At 39.3% G+C, this 15,450-nt stretch overlaps 1 protein-coding gene across 22 annotated transcripts in view; it reads right to left on the reverse strand.

Annotated features, from left to right (window-relative positions):
• The window catches only part of TTN (titin), a 273,917-nt gene that overhangs the window by 203,517 nt on the left and 54,950 nt on the right, over positions 1 to 15,450 (reverse strand). For 21 of the 22 annotated variants that reach the window (XM_065931851.1, XM_065931850.1, XM_065931848.1 and 18 more), the window contains exon 45: positions 1,199 to 1,477. In XM_065931851.1, coding sequence (XP_065787923.1) covers positions 1,199 to 1,477 — 279 coding nt within the window. Of the gene's footprint in view, positions 1 to 1,198; positions 1,478 to 8,502; positions 15,203 to 15,450 lie in introns of those variants that run through there. The other variant, XM_065931852.1, reaches the window with a different exon arrangement.

Genomic DNA, 15,450 nt, shown 5'->3' on the forward strand with positions numbered 1-15,450 from the left:
AGGAACCTCTCTTTCTGGTTAAACAAAATCCTCCTCTTTCTTCTTTCCTCTGTGACTCCAAGCTCAAATGTTAGTTCCATTACTGAACAGGCCTATTTTGGATAAAGAAATTTCTTGAAGTGTCATTAAGAATAATGCCATGCACTTGGTGGCATAGATATTCTTTGATCACAAAGCAAAACCCACTGAATGGATCACTGTGGGCCTGGGGTGTGGAGTTTCCGACATGGAAGAGTTGTGGAGGAGAGGAAGCTATAGGTAACCCCGTCTTCTTCAAGTCAATGACGTGTGCTGCATTTGTCTTTCCCCTCCATGCTCTCATTGGAGAAGAAGGTCAAGGTAATATGGGAAGTCAACTAAACTTCAAAAAGAAAAAAGAAGACCAAAGGACAGGCCCACCCTGACATTTAGTGCATGGCTTCTGTCAACAACACGAGTCATTGGCACCCCTGATCCCAAACCATAACTCATAAGCTCAAAGTCACATTTTCCCATGGCAGAGAGAAAGCAAGAGAGACAAAAAGGGAAGGAAGGGAGAGAAAGAAAAGAGCTACTCATCTTTTTTGCTAATAAGACTTGAGTGTTACCTACTTGACAGTCATCCTGTATGTTATTAGAAAACTAAGAATATTTGTGCTGTTATTCTTATTTTTAAATTAGTAATAAGGCCTAGGGTGAAACTGCTAGTTTGGAGTCCTGTCATATCTCCCTATCTCTTATTAGGATTTGTTTAACTTTAGTCTTATGCTCTGTCCTTTTTTTCCTGTTCTGCTTCTTCCTGTTCTTAATTGGTTAACTGACTCCAAGTTATTAAATTTATTGGGACATCATTTATTGTTTAGCAGCACCAAAGTGTCCTGAAAATTTTTCATACTAAGGGGCAAGCCAGACTATTTAAAGAAAAGAAAGAGGACAAAACAAAACCCCAAACCAAACTATCAGGAGTCACTGCTTGTGTGATTCCTTGACATCCTCTTGAAATAAAAAGTTATTTTTTTTTTTTGCTTTAGCTGTTGTCAGAAATATGACTGTAAACAAGAATGTCTCATCTCTCGCAGGCTCGGCAGGAGCCACTGTGTTACCATGTTGGCTACTGGTCGCTCCAGGTGGTAGAACACACGCTTCCTGCGCCTATATGAAAGGAAAACAGGCAATGGTATGAAACGGGACGACAGCTGTGTCAGCGTGTGGCACTTACCTGTCACAGTCAGGGTGGCCGTGCAGCTGACGCTGCCGTACTCGTTGGAAGCTTTGCAGGTGTACTCGCCACAGTCAACAACCTGGGTTCTCAGGATTTCCAGGGTGGTGACATAATTTGCAGACCGAATAGAACACTTGTCACTTTCATAGATTTCTCGTCCAGCTTTGAACCACTGGAAGCGGACATTGGGGGCGCTGTGGATCTCACAGCTGAATTTGGCGAGGTGGCCCAGGGCTACTTCCAGGGGCTCAATTCTCCTCCTGATCACTGGAGCAGCTGCAAAGGGAAGCAGAGGCTGTTAGCACGCCTCCTTACTAGGCACCTCACATTTTTCTTTTCCTTCTAACTTTTGTTGCTGTTAATGGAGTAAAACAGTTCAAATTGGTGAGATGGATTGCAGCAGTTTAAGACAAGTGACTGGAAAATGAGAAAGATCATTGAAGGCAAAAGAAGACAATGAGCAGCTTTCAACATATTCAACTGTTATTTTCCAGTGAATTGTGAAAAATGTGATGCTTTGGCTTACATGCATAACAACACGATATATTTTTTTAATATACCATGCTGACTAGGAATACTCAGAATAACGTGAAAGAAACATGATCTACTAAATAAAGTGATGCAGTGAAACAATAGCATTAAAAAAAAAAGAAAGAAATTGAAATGAGAAACAAATAGACAATTAATCATGGTTATTTTGAATTTAAGAATGAAACTGATGATTTCAGGGTAACTAGGTGTTCACTGACAGTTTTTGATTATATATCATTAAAGTATTTTCATGTAGAAATAGACTGAAAACATTTATCAGTTTTATGAAATATATGAAAATATATATTTTTTAATAAATAGCAGTATAACTATAACATGCCACCCAGTAAGGCAGTAAGGGAAAAAGAGAAGAGTTAATAACCATGATTATGTCTGTGATTTCATTTTTACTCTAAATAAATTCTGGCAATGGCAGGTAAGTGAAAATTCAGTGATGAAACCTAAGTCACTACAACCCAGTGAATGTTAGAGCTTGATCCACTGAATCCTTAAAAATCCAACCTCTTTTGACTACAGTGAGTTTTGCTGAAGTTGTTGCTTTTCCGCTGTCATTCAAGGCCTCGCACGTATATTCCCCTTGATGCTCCTCTCTGCTTACTTTGTCGATTACTAGCGTATATGTATTTTGATCCTGTAAACACTTGAACTTTCCATCTGAAGGGACCAGTTTACTCTCAAAATACCAATTCACCTCTTTGGCGTTTGTTATGGATGACGTGAGGCTTATGATGTCACCTTCCTCGGCAATTGTGTCCACCAAGGGCGTCTGTACATCAGGGACAAGCTCTCTGAGCTTCCTGTCTTCCTCAGCCTCAGCTTCCTGTATCTCTGCTGTACCAACCTCCTCAGCACCACCTTCAGAGACTTTCTCTTTTTCCTCTGATGGTTTTGGTATCTCATCCTGTTTTTCATCAGAAACAGCAGCACAAGCAGGTGTGGTACCCACAACTTTTACCTGACTCTCCACCTTAAAATAACTGATCTCTTCCTTCGAGATAAGATACTTAGATTCAACTTCTGGTTCAGTGATTGCTTCAAGCTTCTGTGAGCTGGAAAAAGAAACATCTTCCTGCAAGACTACTGTGGCTCCTTTCTCAATTCCAGGCTCCTCAGCTGTTAAAATGTTCATTTCCTCACATATAGAGCACAATGCCTCCTTCAGTTCAGTTTTCAAGTTAGCCATTTGAGGATCAATGCCTTTAATAGTGATGGTTAATTCTTCTGTCAGAGATTTCACTGAGGTAATCAGATAGGTGCACAGAATGCAGTCGGGCTCTTGGGTAGAGTGTATGGCCTTGACCTCCACCTGTTCAATGTTTCTCAACCATTCAGAGAAAAAACTCGGTTGCTCGCTGGCCACTGCTGCTTGCAAAGCACTGCGGACCTGAGTTTTCAGGTTTAATCGTTGCTCTTCTGGAATACCAGAAAGCAAACTTTCCTTAGAAAGAAAATCACTTCCCTGCACCTCCTGCACGCCATTTACTGCCACAGGCTCCTTTTTATACTCCACGGTTTGGTTCAGGGGCAACGCCAAGGTGTCAGAATGCTCTTCTTTGAGCAGTACCTGCTTTTCCTCACATGTTAATGGAAACCTTAAGGACTTGCCTTCCTCAACCCTGGCTGCAAAATCTTGCCCCACACTATCCAGTTGATCCACACTTTCCATCAAAATTTCACTTTCTGTGCATGTGTGTTCAGAAGGGACCCTGGAGACGGTGATGTCAGGATCCTGGAAACTTTGGGCGTGTCCCTCAGCTAAGCTCTGATTCAGGAAGAGAGCCTTTTGTGACTCTTGCTTTTGAGAAGTCTCTCTCTGCCCTCTGTCCACTGCAGACACTGTCTTGTCTTTTGATAAAAGTACTTCCTCAGCCACAGAGGTCGGATATGAATGGGCTGTTGTTTCTTTTATTGATGACTGTGGATAGCACTCTTCAGGTTCAGCTAATAAAGTTTGCAGAGACTCAACTGCTGATGAACTAATTTCCTCTATGGACGTGGCACTTGGGAAGATTTTTTCTGTATCTGATAGAACTCCCTGTGACTCAGGCTCTTGACACATCAGAGTATCTCCTCTGGGGAGGGTGTCCTGAGACTGGGCAGTCTGCAACTGTAAATTGGAAGGTAGTTCCTTGATAGGCTGGACATGAATAGTGCCACTGGCGGAAAGGAGTTCTCCAGTGCTTTCAGGAGGAGGCATATCGTGTTCCAACATGACTGTGGATTGCAGTTGCTCAGCTTTCAAAGTAACTTGACTGCTTAGTTCATTGGTTTTAACCACATGCTCATAAGAAAACTGCTGTTTTTCTTCTGCAATTAAAGCAGCTTTCAAAATGGTATCTTTTACGAAAGCTACAACTTCCCGCTCTGAGTCAAACGTCTCAAGTGCCGGGTCCTTTAACGATGTGTGTGGAAAACCTTCCGGAGCCTCTGGTGTGGACGCTGCTTTGCAGGTGGCATCAGTCATGTCTGTGTCTTCCAGAAGCACAGACAGCTCTGCTGCAGAGGTGGACTCACCCCACACATTCTCCGCTTTGCAGACGTAGAGACCGCCATCCTCTTTCTGAGGATCGTTGACGATGAATGTCCCGGAACCATCGGGATTATGAATGAGAGTGTAATAAACATTGGTGCAAAGTTGCTGGTTTTCTTTGAACCACAGAACGGTGGGTGCAGGCTCTCCGAGGACCGTGTATTCAAAGATGGCAGGGAGTCCCTGCAGACAGTGCACTGGCTTTAACTCCTTAAGGAAGTAAGGAGGACAAGGACCTTGGAGCTTTTCCAGAGACTTCTGCTCTGCCGATTCTGGTTCTTCATGGCCCTTGGCTTCAGGATTTATTTTCAGATATGCGCTACACATTGCCTGCCCATATTCATTACTGGCAATACATGTATATTCTCCCTCATCCTCCAGTTTGGTGAACAGAATGATTAAGCTGTGATCATTACCGTCAAACACAAATTTGTAGTCAGCTGAAGGGGTTAACACTGTTCCATTAAAGAACCACTGTATCTGGGGTGTGGGAAAGCCAACGACAGTAACAAACAGCTTCGCCACATCCCCTATGCTTATTTCAGCATTTGATACTTCTTTGATGAAAACTGGGGCATTGCCCTCCTTTTTGGAATCAAATTTAGGTGAATAAAGGGAAGGTTCAGACAAAGGTTCAAGTGTTTCAGTTCTATTAGATAACTGAAGGTCACAGCTAGAGGTTTGAGGTCCTTCTTCCTCGGCAGACAAAAGAGAAATAGAAAATTCTGTATGGGAAAAAATGATTATTATTTTACTATCAATTTTACTTAAATAAAGGAAGAAGTCAAAGAATTACACACCAGTTGACAGTCTTCTGCTTTATTCCTGAAACTGTTAATTATCATGAGATTAATTTATCAAAAAGCACATTTCTAAAATTTTAACCTTAGCTTGTTATATCATATGGTTATAAATACTGTACTGATGCAACTTTCAATCCATTTCATTTGTGTTAGAGTTTATAAATTTTAAAGATGTTCTTATGAGTTTTCCTTTGTGATTGTCTCAATTCTAAAGTTTGCAAAAGTGCTGGCTAAATGTTAATAATAAAAGAATTCTGGATCCAAATACTTTCTTTAAAACATAAGTTTTAACTAAAAATTCCAATAAATATTAAGCAACCAATTTAATATTATTTAAATATTAAATAAAAAATAATTGAGGACTATTTAAATAAATGTCTAAAAAGATCCATACTTATTTCTTACATATAGAATTTTGAGTTTAAGAATGATCTTCATTGTCAAATTGAAGACTGTTTATTTCCAAAATAAAACAACTATGTTTTAGTTACTGCTTATAAACTGAAGCCATTATTAAAAATAAGTGGCTACAGAAAATGGTTGATCTGAATTTGTAAGAGAACCACTGTTTTCAGTTACTAGAAACGCAGGACTTCTTTACATGTGTAAATTGCCACATCACTTCAGCAAAGCTTTTATAATGAGGCTTATGCTAAGAAAATGGGAGAATCAGAAATGAGAGAAGACTCCAGCATTAAAAATTTGATTATATTTTATTGCACAAGAAATACCTATACAGTCTTATTGAACAGAAAAACAAGCAATGAATAACATATGTTCTTTAAAGTTTCATGAACAGAATAAAAGAAATGTAATTTGATAACAAGGGATTAGCTTTTCATTAAATTTGTTAGGTATGTAGAACAGCTCTGTTAATAATAGTTTTATTACTTTACCTAAAAGTAGTTTGACTATTGTATTAGTTCACTCCACTTGCATTACAGGGAACAGTCTTATGTTTTAATACAAATGTATAAGCAGTAAAGAGCAAGACTCCAGTGTCTGTTGGCTATAAATATATTGATAAAACTTATCTATAAATAATTATTTATTATTTCAATTAGTAACTTGTAAAAACATTGATTAATTTCACATTCTAATGACCATTTAACTTCACATTTAACCTATAATGTTACCACTCATGTCAGCTTTCTCTTCAATTATACTCCCAAAATATCTATAAAGGGAGTGAATGTCAATATAGTGAAAATATCCCTACTCACTAACATGATGAAATATTTTCAGTGTTTTCCCTTTCTTCTAAACATGGTATAGTAACCATAAAAAGATACTAAATGAAATTCAAGAGTGTTGAAACATGAAAGGTGTAGTTAAAATACATGCAGTAGTAAGAGCTAATAATTATGTCTAGATTTTACTATGCATAGTACAATGAATTTTATATCTAGCATAAGAAGTTAATATCTCAGGCTTTTAAGTTATATGCCATTGAGCTGGAAAATAAAAAATTCCATTTAATTTTTTATGGAATTATAACTGTAATTATAACAGTAAGTAAGCCAAGTGTGGGCAAGGCTTATTTTTCTTTACTCAGTCATTGCTATTTTGAATATCCTCAAGTTCAACGCTCCTGAGACTAACAGAATTATAATGAGCAAAATCAAATAAAGCCCACCTTTTTATAAGCATAAAAGTATAGTTTACAGCTCTTTCTGCCAATCCAAAAAGGCAATAAAACTTTTCTTCTTCTTTTTTTTAAGAACAGGTTTGAACTATTGTGATGCTGTATAATGTTTGGGTAAAGTGTGCTTGTTTGTCATAACCTGAATTTGTAATTTATTTAAACATCCGTTATGTGATTAGGAGTAGAATAAATCCCCCAGTCTCTAAACTGTAGACTTAGTTTTATTTCAGGGATTTATGATGTGATACATTACATCATGTCTATAATTATGACCACAGATACTGTGTGCTCATTGGTTGAAACAGAAATGATAGTTCCACAACAGTGTATCTATATTGACAAGTTATTGACTCTAAGCAAGCAAAGCCAATGTTCTTCTGCGGGGCAGTGAGGAGGGTGGTGTATAAGCCTGACTGCCCTGTCTAGACCCTACATATACTCCCAGGTTTCTTCTTTAATTTGAAAGGCTTTTAGGGAATTCCCACTGTGGGAGTAAAAAATTTTACAAATGAAAGAAACATAATAAACATAACTGGATATATGGATTCTTTTGAAAATTTAAATGACTAATGTTTTACAATTCAATTAAAATTAGTATATTTAATATGGTCATGGTACGTAAACATTGCTTAACTCAGGGTGGAAAACAGCCATTAGGTAACAGTAATTTATAGAGCTGGAAGAAGAAAAGTTTCACAATCTAATTACTATATTCTATTATTCCTCTTGTCAACTGTGGCAAAGCTAAAATGCATTCTCAATTATATTAAGAGAAGTTACTACTGACTGGAAGGACACATAATCAGAGTTGAATGATTGCCTCTGAGGCCTTTTGGGCTAGCCCTTTGTTTTTATACAGGAAAACTAAATTTCCTTCTATTTATTACATCTTTTTATAACAGAAAATTTATTTCACAGTGGCACATAGGTATATTAAGGATTTTGTGAATTTACTATAATTTTGAAAAAAACCAAAAGAGTCACTTTAGAAACATATATGTTGATATATCTTAAATTTGAATACTTACTAATTTCTAGTTAGTTTTAAAAATAAAATTCAGGAAAATGACAGGAAGGCTAATTATCTATCTGTATATAACCTAAAATACAAATTACCATACTGCCTCAATATTAAAAGTATCCCACCTTCTTTTTCTAATTTTAAAGATTCTGAAATCATACTACCGCTTAAAATTTATATGTAAATGAGATACAGTAGCCCTTTCCTCATCCCAGGCCAGTATCAAATTAATGTTGCATTTTTATACATAATGTTATCTCAAAAATTGAGGAAATGAAGCAGTTCCAAAAGTGGAAAGATATTATTTGCATATTCTGCAAATGTCCAGGTGAACTCTATCCACCAAGGGAGCACCACTGGTCCCTTCAACACCAGCAAGAGTTAAAATGCTTAAGAGAAGGCATATTAATAAGGAAAATATTTTTTAAAGAGCGAAAAGTAAATAATAAGACTACAAGGTAAAACAAATTATAGAATTAGATACCAACTGCGCAAAACTGGCTTCTATTGCTATTTGGTTCATTCAAACTCTGAGTAAATAAGCATGAATTTGGATGAAAAACGGTTATTATTTCAAAAAGGACTTCTACTCTGAGCAGCGAGATTTTACCTTACCATTTGTCTGTGTGGTCGTCTGACATGGTCTTCCATTTCACACTTTGTATAGACAGTTTATCTGCTAAAAGAGAATGCATGCTGCTCACACACTTTATGGAGGAGGAAGGAAGGTAAAGCAGAAGTGCCAACGAGTAGGTAGCCAAGGAGATGTTTAATCGTGCTTGATGCGTCACAGCAGAACCGTGATGATCCCACGGTTCAGATGACAGAATATTTACATGTGTTACAAACAAGAGATTTCCACATAGAGAAAGTGTTGTCCCGGAGTTTTTTCAAAGCAATGTGTTCAAATAGAGCAGATGTATTTGGAAACATATCAGATCTACATAATTTGGAAAAAGTGAAAGCATCATCAATTCTCATCACCATGGAGGCGCTAACACATGGCAGGGAGAACTTTAAATGAGGGTGAGCACAGCGCGGGCCTCGGCCATGCCCGATTTGTTCGTAGCTACACACCTGTACTCACCTCCGTCCTCTTTCACTAAGCTTGTTATGAACAGGTTGTGGAATCCTATGCCACTTTCCTCGGCACTGAACCTTGCTCCTTGCACTAACTTCCCATCTTTGTACCAGTAAACCATGGGCCTTGGAGAGCCACGGACTAAACACTGGAAATAAGCTGCTGTACCTAACGGTGCAGAACAGTCAGAAATACCTTTGATAAACCTGGGAGGCCCTTCTACCACTTGAAATTCAAAAAAGCTGTCTGCATATTTGCTCTTTAAGACTAACTCTTCCTTCACACTGCTTAACGTCACTTTGCTTCTCTGGGACATCAGAGCCGACATTTCCGAGTCTCCCATGGTGAGGAATCCCCGGCAGATCGCCTCTCCTACACCGTTCAGAGCTCTGCACCTATATGTCGCGCTGTCAGAAAGACAGACCTTGCGAATCTTCAGGGTGTGAGTTCCCTTCTCCTCACTAATCACATATTTAAGGTCATCTGGCTCAATACACGTGTATTCTTTATACCATTTTACTTCGGGAGTTGGGACGCCTATGACTGAACATTTGAACACAGCGTCTGAGTTTTCTGGAATTCTAAAATCGCAAATAGGCATTACAAAGCGAGGAGGCATTTCGAATACTTCCAAGTCGATTTTTAAATCTTTATCTTCTGCCTCCCTTGAAGCCATACTTGGATCTGCTAAATTCAACGGGAGAACATCTAGGCTCACAACCATGCTTTTATGATCAGGAGTAAATTCAGGAACTGTGACTATTTTCACTTGCTTCTCAAATTCTTTAACATCTTTTTCACTTAATTCAACCTCCAGGACAATTTCCTGAGGAGAAGGGGTCCTTGACGCAGTGTTTTCCAGATCAAACTCCATGACATGCTGGTGCGTTACTGGAGGCGGGAGTGCCACCGCTCTCTCTTGTTGGGGCACGATATCCACGTGTGCAAAGCTCTTTGCTTCCCCTATGATGTTCACAGCATGGCACATGTACTCTCCCCCCTCTCCGTTTTGAATGCCAGCAATTTCCAAAGAGCACACATTACCCACCCTTTCTATTTTGATTCTTTCATCTGGCTCCAGCAAAGATTTATTTCGATACCATTTCACACCGGGAACTGGAATGCCCTCAACTTCAACAATGAAGCCCAAGGTTGTGTTTTCGTAGATCTTCCTTTTGGTCAGTGGTTCAATAAAAGATGGAGGCATTTCATTGTCTTTGGGTTCAACGGCTTCACTGGGTGTGCCAAAGGAATCAGAACGCCACAATTCATGGGCTGAGCTTCTGTCTTCTGTGGGTGTATGGAAATGTTCACCCGACAGACTGTCCTCCCTTCCTAGCTCAGATGGGTGCCTTTTAAAGTTTTCAGTGGGGTTTGGTCCTCCAGTAGGAATAGAGTATTGTTCAGCTGTTTTCCCTCCTAAAGGGGTGGAGTATCTCTCTAGGGTCTCTCCTGGGGGTGTGGAGTATCTCTCTAGGGTCTCTCCTGGGGGTGTAGAGTACCTCTCTAGAGTCTCCCCTGGGGGTGTGGCGTATCTCTCTAACGCCTCCCCAGGAGGTGTGGAATATCTCTCTAGTGTCTCTCCCGGGGGTGTGGAATATCTTTCTGCTGCCTCGCCTTCAGAAGGTGTTGAGTACCTTTCAGTAGCTTCCTCTAGAGGTGCTGTTCTTTCAGTAGTCTTATCCCCTACATCTCTTGAGGATCTTTTTGTTGTATCTAAAGGAGGAAAATACAAATCAGGAGACTTTGGAGTTTCAAAGTGTTCAACAGAGGACAGTGGGGTATAAAACTGATCTAGCTCGGAGATCTCTTCACTGCTGATACTGCCCACATCAATGGAAATATCAGATTCAGGAGAAAATGGGCGTCCCAGGGACTCCTGTTGTTGGCTGTAATACTCATACACAGTGCTGAACGTTACTTCTTCAACCTCCATTGACGTGATGGAGTCAGTCTGAACACGCTCTGCCTCGCGCCTGGCGTCTTTAGTCTCAGGAACTTCCTGTTTTCCAGCAGCAAGTAAGTACCGTGTCAGGGAGGTCTCGGATTCTGTCACGTCCGCTGTGTGTGCCTCATCCAACTTAGGGGGGTTTTCAGAAAAACAAGTTTCTACCTTTTCTCTTTCAGTGGTGGAGAAAGGAGTTTCATCCTGTACTGGAATTTCTTCATAACATTTTTCTTTTTCAGGGGCATCCGCTTTTCCCCTTACTTGTTCGTCTGAATTCTGTTGTTCCTCAGTTACCGGGAAGGGAAAGTGCTGACTTAAAGGCATTTTCCTGAGCAGGGTGTCTGCTTCCTGAACATCACCTGTGTGGCCTCCCAGAATTCCACTGGTATATGCCTCTGTCCCTCCATCTTGCTTTTGAAATGATGTCAACTTTGGTTCCAAGGTATGTTCTTCCTCCGTTTCACAAATCTCTAAAAGCTTTTCCTCACTTGCAGCTTTTTTCAAATGTGAGATGAAACTCCCATCTCCATTTTTCTCAGATGTATCAGCTTCTCCTACATCAGCAGATGAGCTCTGAAGTAGGGCACATGATTCACTATAGATCTCTTCAGAAAAAGTTTTAAGAGAAATATCAGTATTTAAAATTTCTAAATTTTGTTCCTGCCTATGTTTTTCCAAATAAAAGGCATTTTCATCACTGCCACTTTTCTCCCTCAGAGTCCTATCTGAAAACTCCTTACTGGAAGAAATCTCTGGATTTGCAAGTATGTTACTTTGCACACTTTGAGAGGGATCCTGTGTATCAGATTGTATGGTTTCATGGCTAGGAACTTCCTCTTTATATGGTGTTGCCTGCCCCTGACTAGTTTTTTGCTCCTGAAATGCCTTAGCTGGGTCTCCTAAATGAGAATACATTTGTTTCAGATCAAATACAAGGTTCTCAGCATCAGCGGCTTCAGATGCAGGATGCTGGGTTTGAAAATAAGTTTCTTCTGGTTGATCACCATGTAATCTAACTTCTTGAAATTTTACATCTGCAGTTTCTACTTGAGCATGAAATTGCTTGAGGTCAAATGTAACGGGTGCTTCATATTCAGCCCCTTCAGAAACTGCAGATTGATCTGTAAGAGCTATTTCCTTCTGTTGTTCCCTTTCTTGTAATTCAGACTCCTTATGAGTTTGAGAAGAAAGTAGCTTTAAATTCATTACAATGTTGGACGAATCCTGTTCAGTGTTTGGAGACATTTCCTCTGTCTCAAGCACATTTGTGTGTAGGTTACTTGGTACTGATTTTCTTTGTCTTAATGGAAAGTCTTTGTCATCAAGCTTCTTTTGAGGAGGATTCACAAATGATTTCTTGGTAGGTCTTTTCTCTAGAACACCTTTTTCTACCTGTTGTAACTTTTCAAATGCGATAATTCTATGCCTCACCTTTTTTCCTGGGTAGTATCTCTCTTCACCAAAGGGTTCTTCACATACAATGATGGATGATTCTTTTGTACTGTAACTATCAGAAGTTCTCTCAGAGAGGATATAGTCAGTCTGGGCATATTTTTGCACGTTTTCCCTCTCTGGTCCACTGAATTTTCCAAAATCATTTCTTACTTCTTTTCTATTTTTAACTTCACTGAAATCATCACCAAATGGATAAACAGTCCCCTCTGCTTGATGTGGCTTTGATTTTTCATTTACATGTAACTCTTTCCCTTCATCTTGCCATTGTATGAGTTCAGCTCGGAGAGGCTTGTTGATTCTTAAGGATCTAGAAGTGCACTGCATAAATCTGGGCAGTTTTTCTCTATAAGATGTGCAAGAAACGGGGACTTTCTGTTCTATCTGTTCAACTGTCTCAGGGCTTTGAAAATACTCTCTTACAGAATATTCTTTTATATTGGATTGGGGAGTAAAAGAGCCAGTTGGATAATCATAAAAATGTGCCCTTACAGGTTCTCCCTGAATGTGTTGATCTTTGGAATATCTGGCATAAATTCCACCCATATTTTCCAACTGACTATATTCCCTGTCAGTGACAGGTTCTACCATTAGGTCTGAAACACTCTCAATTGCGCCTGAATTGTTTTCAGCAACACATCTATATTTCCCAGAATCTTGAGAATTAGCATTATTAATATATAGCCTATGGCAACAATTAATTTCTTCAAACTGGAACTTCTGGTTCTGCCTTAAAAGGACTCCGTTGTGGAACCAGGTCACAGCTGGTTTAGGCTCACCAGAGAGGAAACATTCAAGGACTATGGAATCCCCTTCTCTACACCTGGCATGTTGTGGCATTTCCTGTAACACTTCTGGTGGCTCGTTAGTAATGTCAGAAGAGAATATGAACTTGTGTTTTGGTAAGCGAGTCGCCTCATCCTGAGGCATTGCCTTAGGTTCCAACTCCTCCAGTTGAAACAAGTCTCTTGACTCTCTATCCTGTTCTGGGGTAGGAGTAGCTGCCGTTATCTGAATTTCTACAGGAAAGGAGAGCAGTTCTGTGTCTGCAGAGGGAGGAACTGGTGGGTTAGTTTTTAACATATGGAGGTTTGTTTGGCCCTCTTGTCTTAAAGGAGGAGGTATGCCTTTTGCTTGGTCAAACACCAACATCAGTTCCTCTTCCTCATCGGTGTAGTCTTGCAACACTGGGACCTTATATGCTTCCAGATCATGCCTTTGTTTTGACTTCACTTTGAGCACACTTGTTGTTTTTACCGTTCCATATTGGTTAAATAGCACGCAGGTAATGAAACCTTCATTTTGAGGAAGAACAGAAGAAAAGGTTAATATTGAATAGTTTTCGAAGGTCTGAGTGATGAAGCCTCGATTACGTGGGATTGGTATATCATTGTTATACCATGTCACTATGGGTTGAGGATATCCTTGAAAATGACACACAAATTCACAACTGTCACCTTCATAAACTTCTTGTGATTCTATTTCTCGAAGAAATGAAGGTGGGCAACGTTGCAGACGTTTTTGGAAAGGATTTTCAAAATGTCTTGTGACTTTTTCTTCCTGTTCAGTTTCAAATTCATCAACTTTAACGGAGGTAGAGTGTTGTAACTCTCTCAGATCATCTTCTCCGATTTCAATATCTAAGGCTTCACTTTCTTGGATATTTACAACTGAGCCAAAAGATTCACTGGTGTGTGGTGTGGTAACTTGAGACACCTTTTCAGGGGTCTCAAATATTTCCTCATTCTTACTTACATTCATGGTATCTTCAGATGACTCTACAATTTTGGTTTGAGTCACAATGGCTTCAAGTTGTTCTCCTGCTTGGAGAGTCTCATTTACTAGAATCTTATTGTGTAAATGGTCTCTTGATAGACTTTCTCTTAGAAGTGCCTCTTGGCTCATTCTCATTTCAGTCTGGAGAATTTCCTCATTGAGAGCAGTGTGAAAGGTTGTGGGAGCTTCTCCAGATTCCACATTTTGATCCATTAAATTAGGAAGGACCTGCAGCTCCTGGACAATGGCCTCAGTTGAACTACCTACCTCTTCCCTATCGTCAGCTAGATCAGGCATAGAACTGCTTTTTATTTCTTCTCTAGAGGACAAAACATCCTTATCACTGTCTTCACTTCTCAGAGTTCTTGAACTTATTTCAGATGACGTGTCTAACAGAGATAATTTCTTTTTCTCCATCAACATTTTTCTAGCCTCCCTTAAACGGTGCAACTTCATTTTGGTCTCCTCATCCAAGAAACTTTCGCCTACATTAAGCCATCCCCTTATGTCAGATTTACTTTCTAAATATTCTTCCTCATACATTAAATCTGTTTTCCTGCCAGGGCACACTGTCTTAAAGTGTATAGTTCGCATCATTCCCTGTTGTTCCACGTCTTGCTTCTTATTAAAGGGAGAACCAGTAAACCTCAGGTCAACCTTCAACCTCCCTTCTTTCCTTTCAGCTAAAGCTGCCACATTTCCATGCGTCTGTTCTACCCTTTTCAGAAATTCTAAATATTTCTCATCTTGCCCTTTTTGAATTACAAGCAATGATGCAGTTGATTCAGCAGAGCCTTCACTATTAATTGCTAATAATCTGTAACTTCCAGAATCTCGTTCTTGAACACTTTTAACCTCTAAGCTGGAAGAGTGATGATGTAAATCACTCTCTGTTTTTATGACCCGACGAAGCCCTGTTGTGATAGGTCGATTGTTTTGAAACCAAGTCATTTTTGGAGTTGGACAGGCAATTAATTTACACGTAAAAACAACAGGTTCGCCCTCAAAAACATATTTAAATGTAAGTTTTTGGGTAAAAGAAGGCTTGAAATAGTCTGGCCAGGAGCTTGTTGATGATATTCTACTTGCATATCTTTTAGCAGCCATGGAGCTGTGGTCTATATCTTCAGAATCTGAGAAGGCATCACGGGTCTCTCTCTCTGAATGCTCAGATTCTTCCTCAGAGGATGACTCTAAAAAAAAAGTTCAATTAGAAAGCATTTTACTATTTTCCATAGTATTTGAAAAAGTTGAAAATAAATGAAATTGCAAAATGGAAAATGAAATAAAGTGCATGCTACAGATTCTCACAAATCCATAAAAAAAAATTCACTCACCATATTTGTTCGAATAAACGCAACACCATGCTCTGTTTAAAAGATTCTGACACGAAAATCGTTCGTTGTCTGGTCTTTTCTTCAGACTGCTGAAATTTCTTCTT

This window comes from Muntiacus reevesi, chromosome 3 (genome assembly GCF_963930625.1).
Source record: "Muntiacus reevesi chromosome 3, mMunRee1.1, whole genome shotgun sequence".
NCBI classification, from domain to species: Eukaryota; Metazoa; Chordata; class Mammalia; order Artiodactyla; family Cervidae; genus Muntiacus; species Muntiacus reevesi.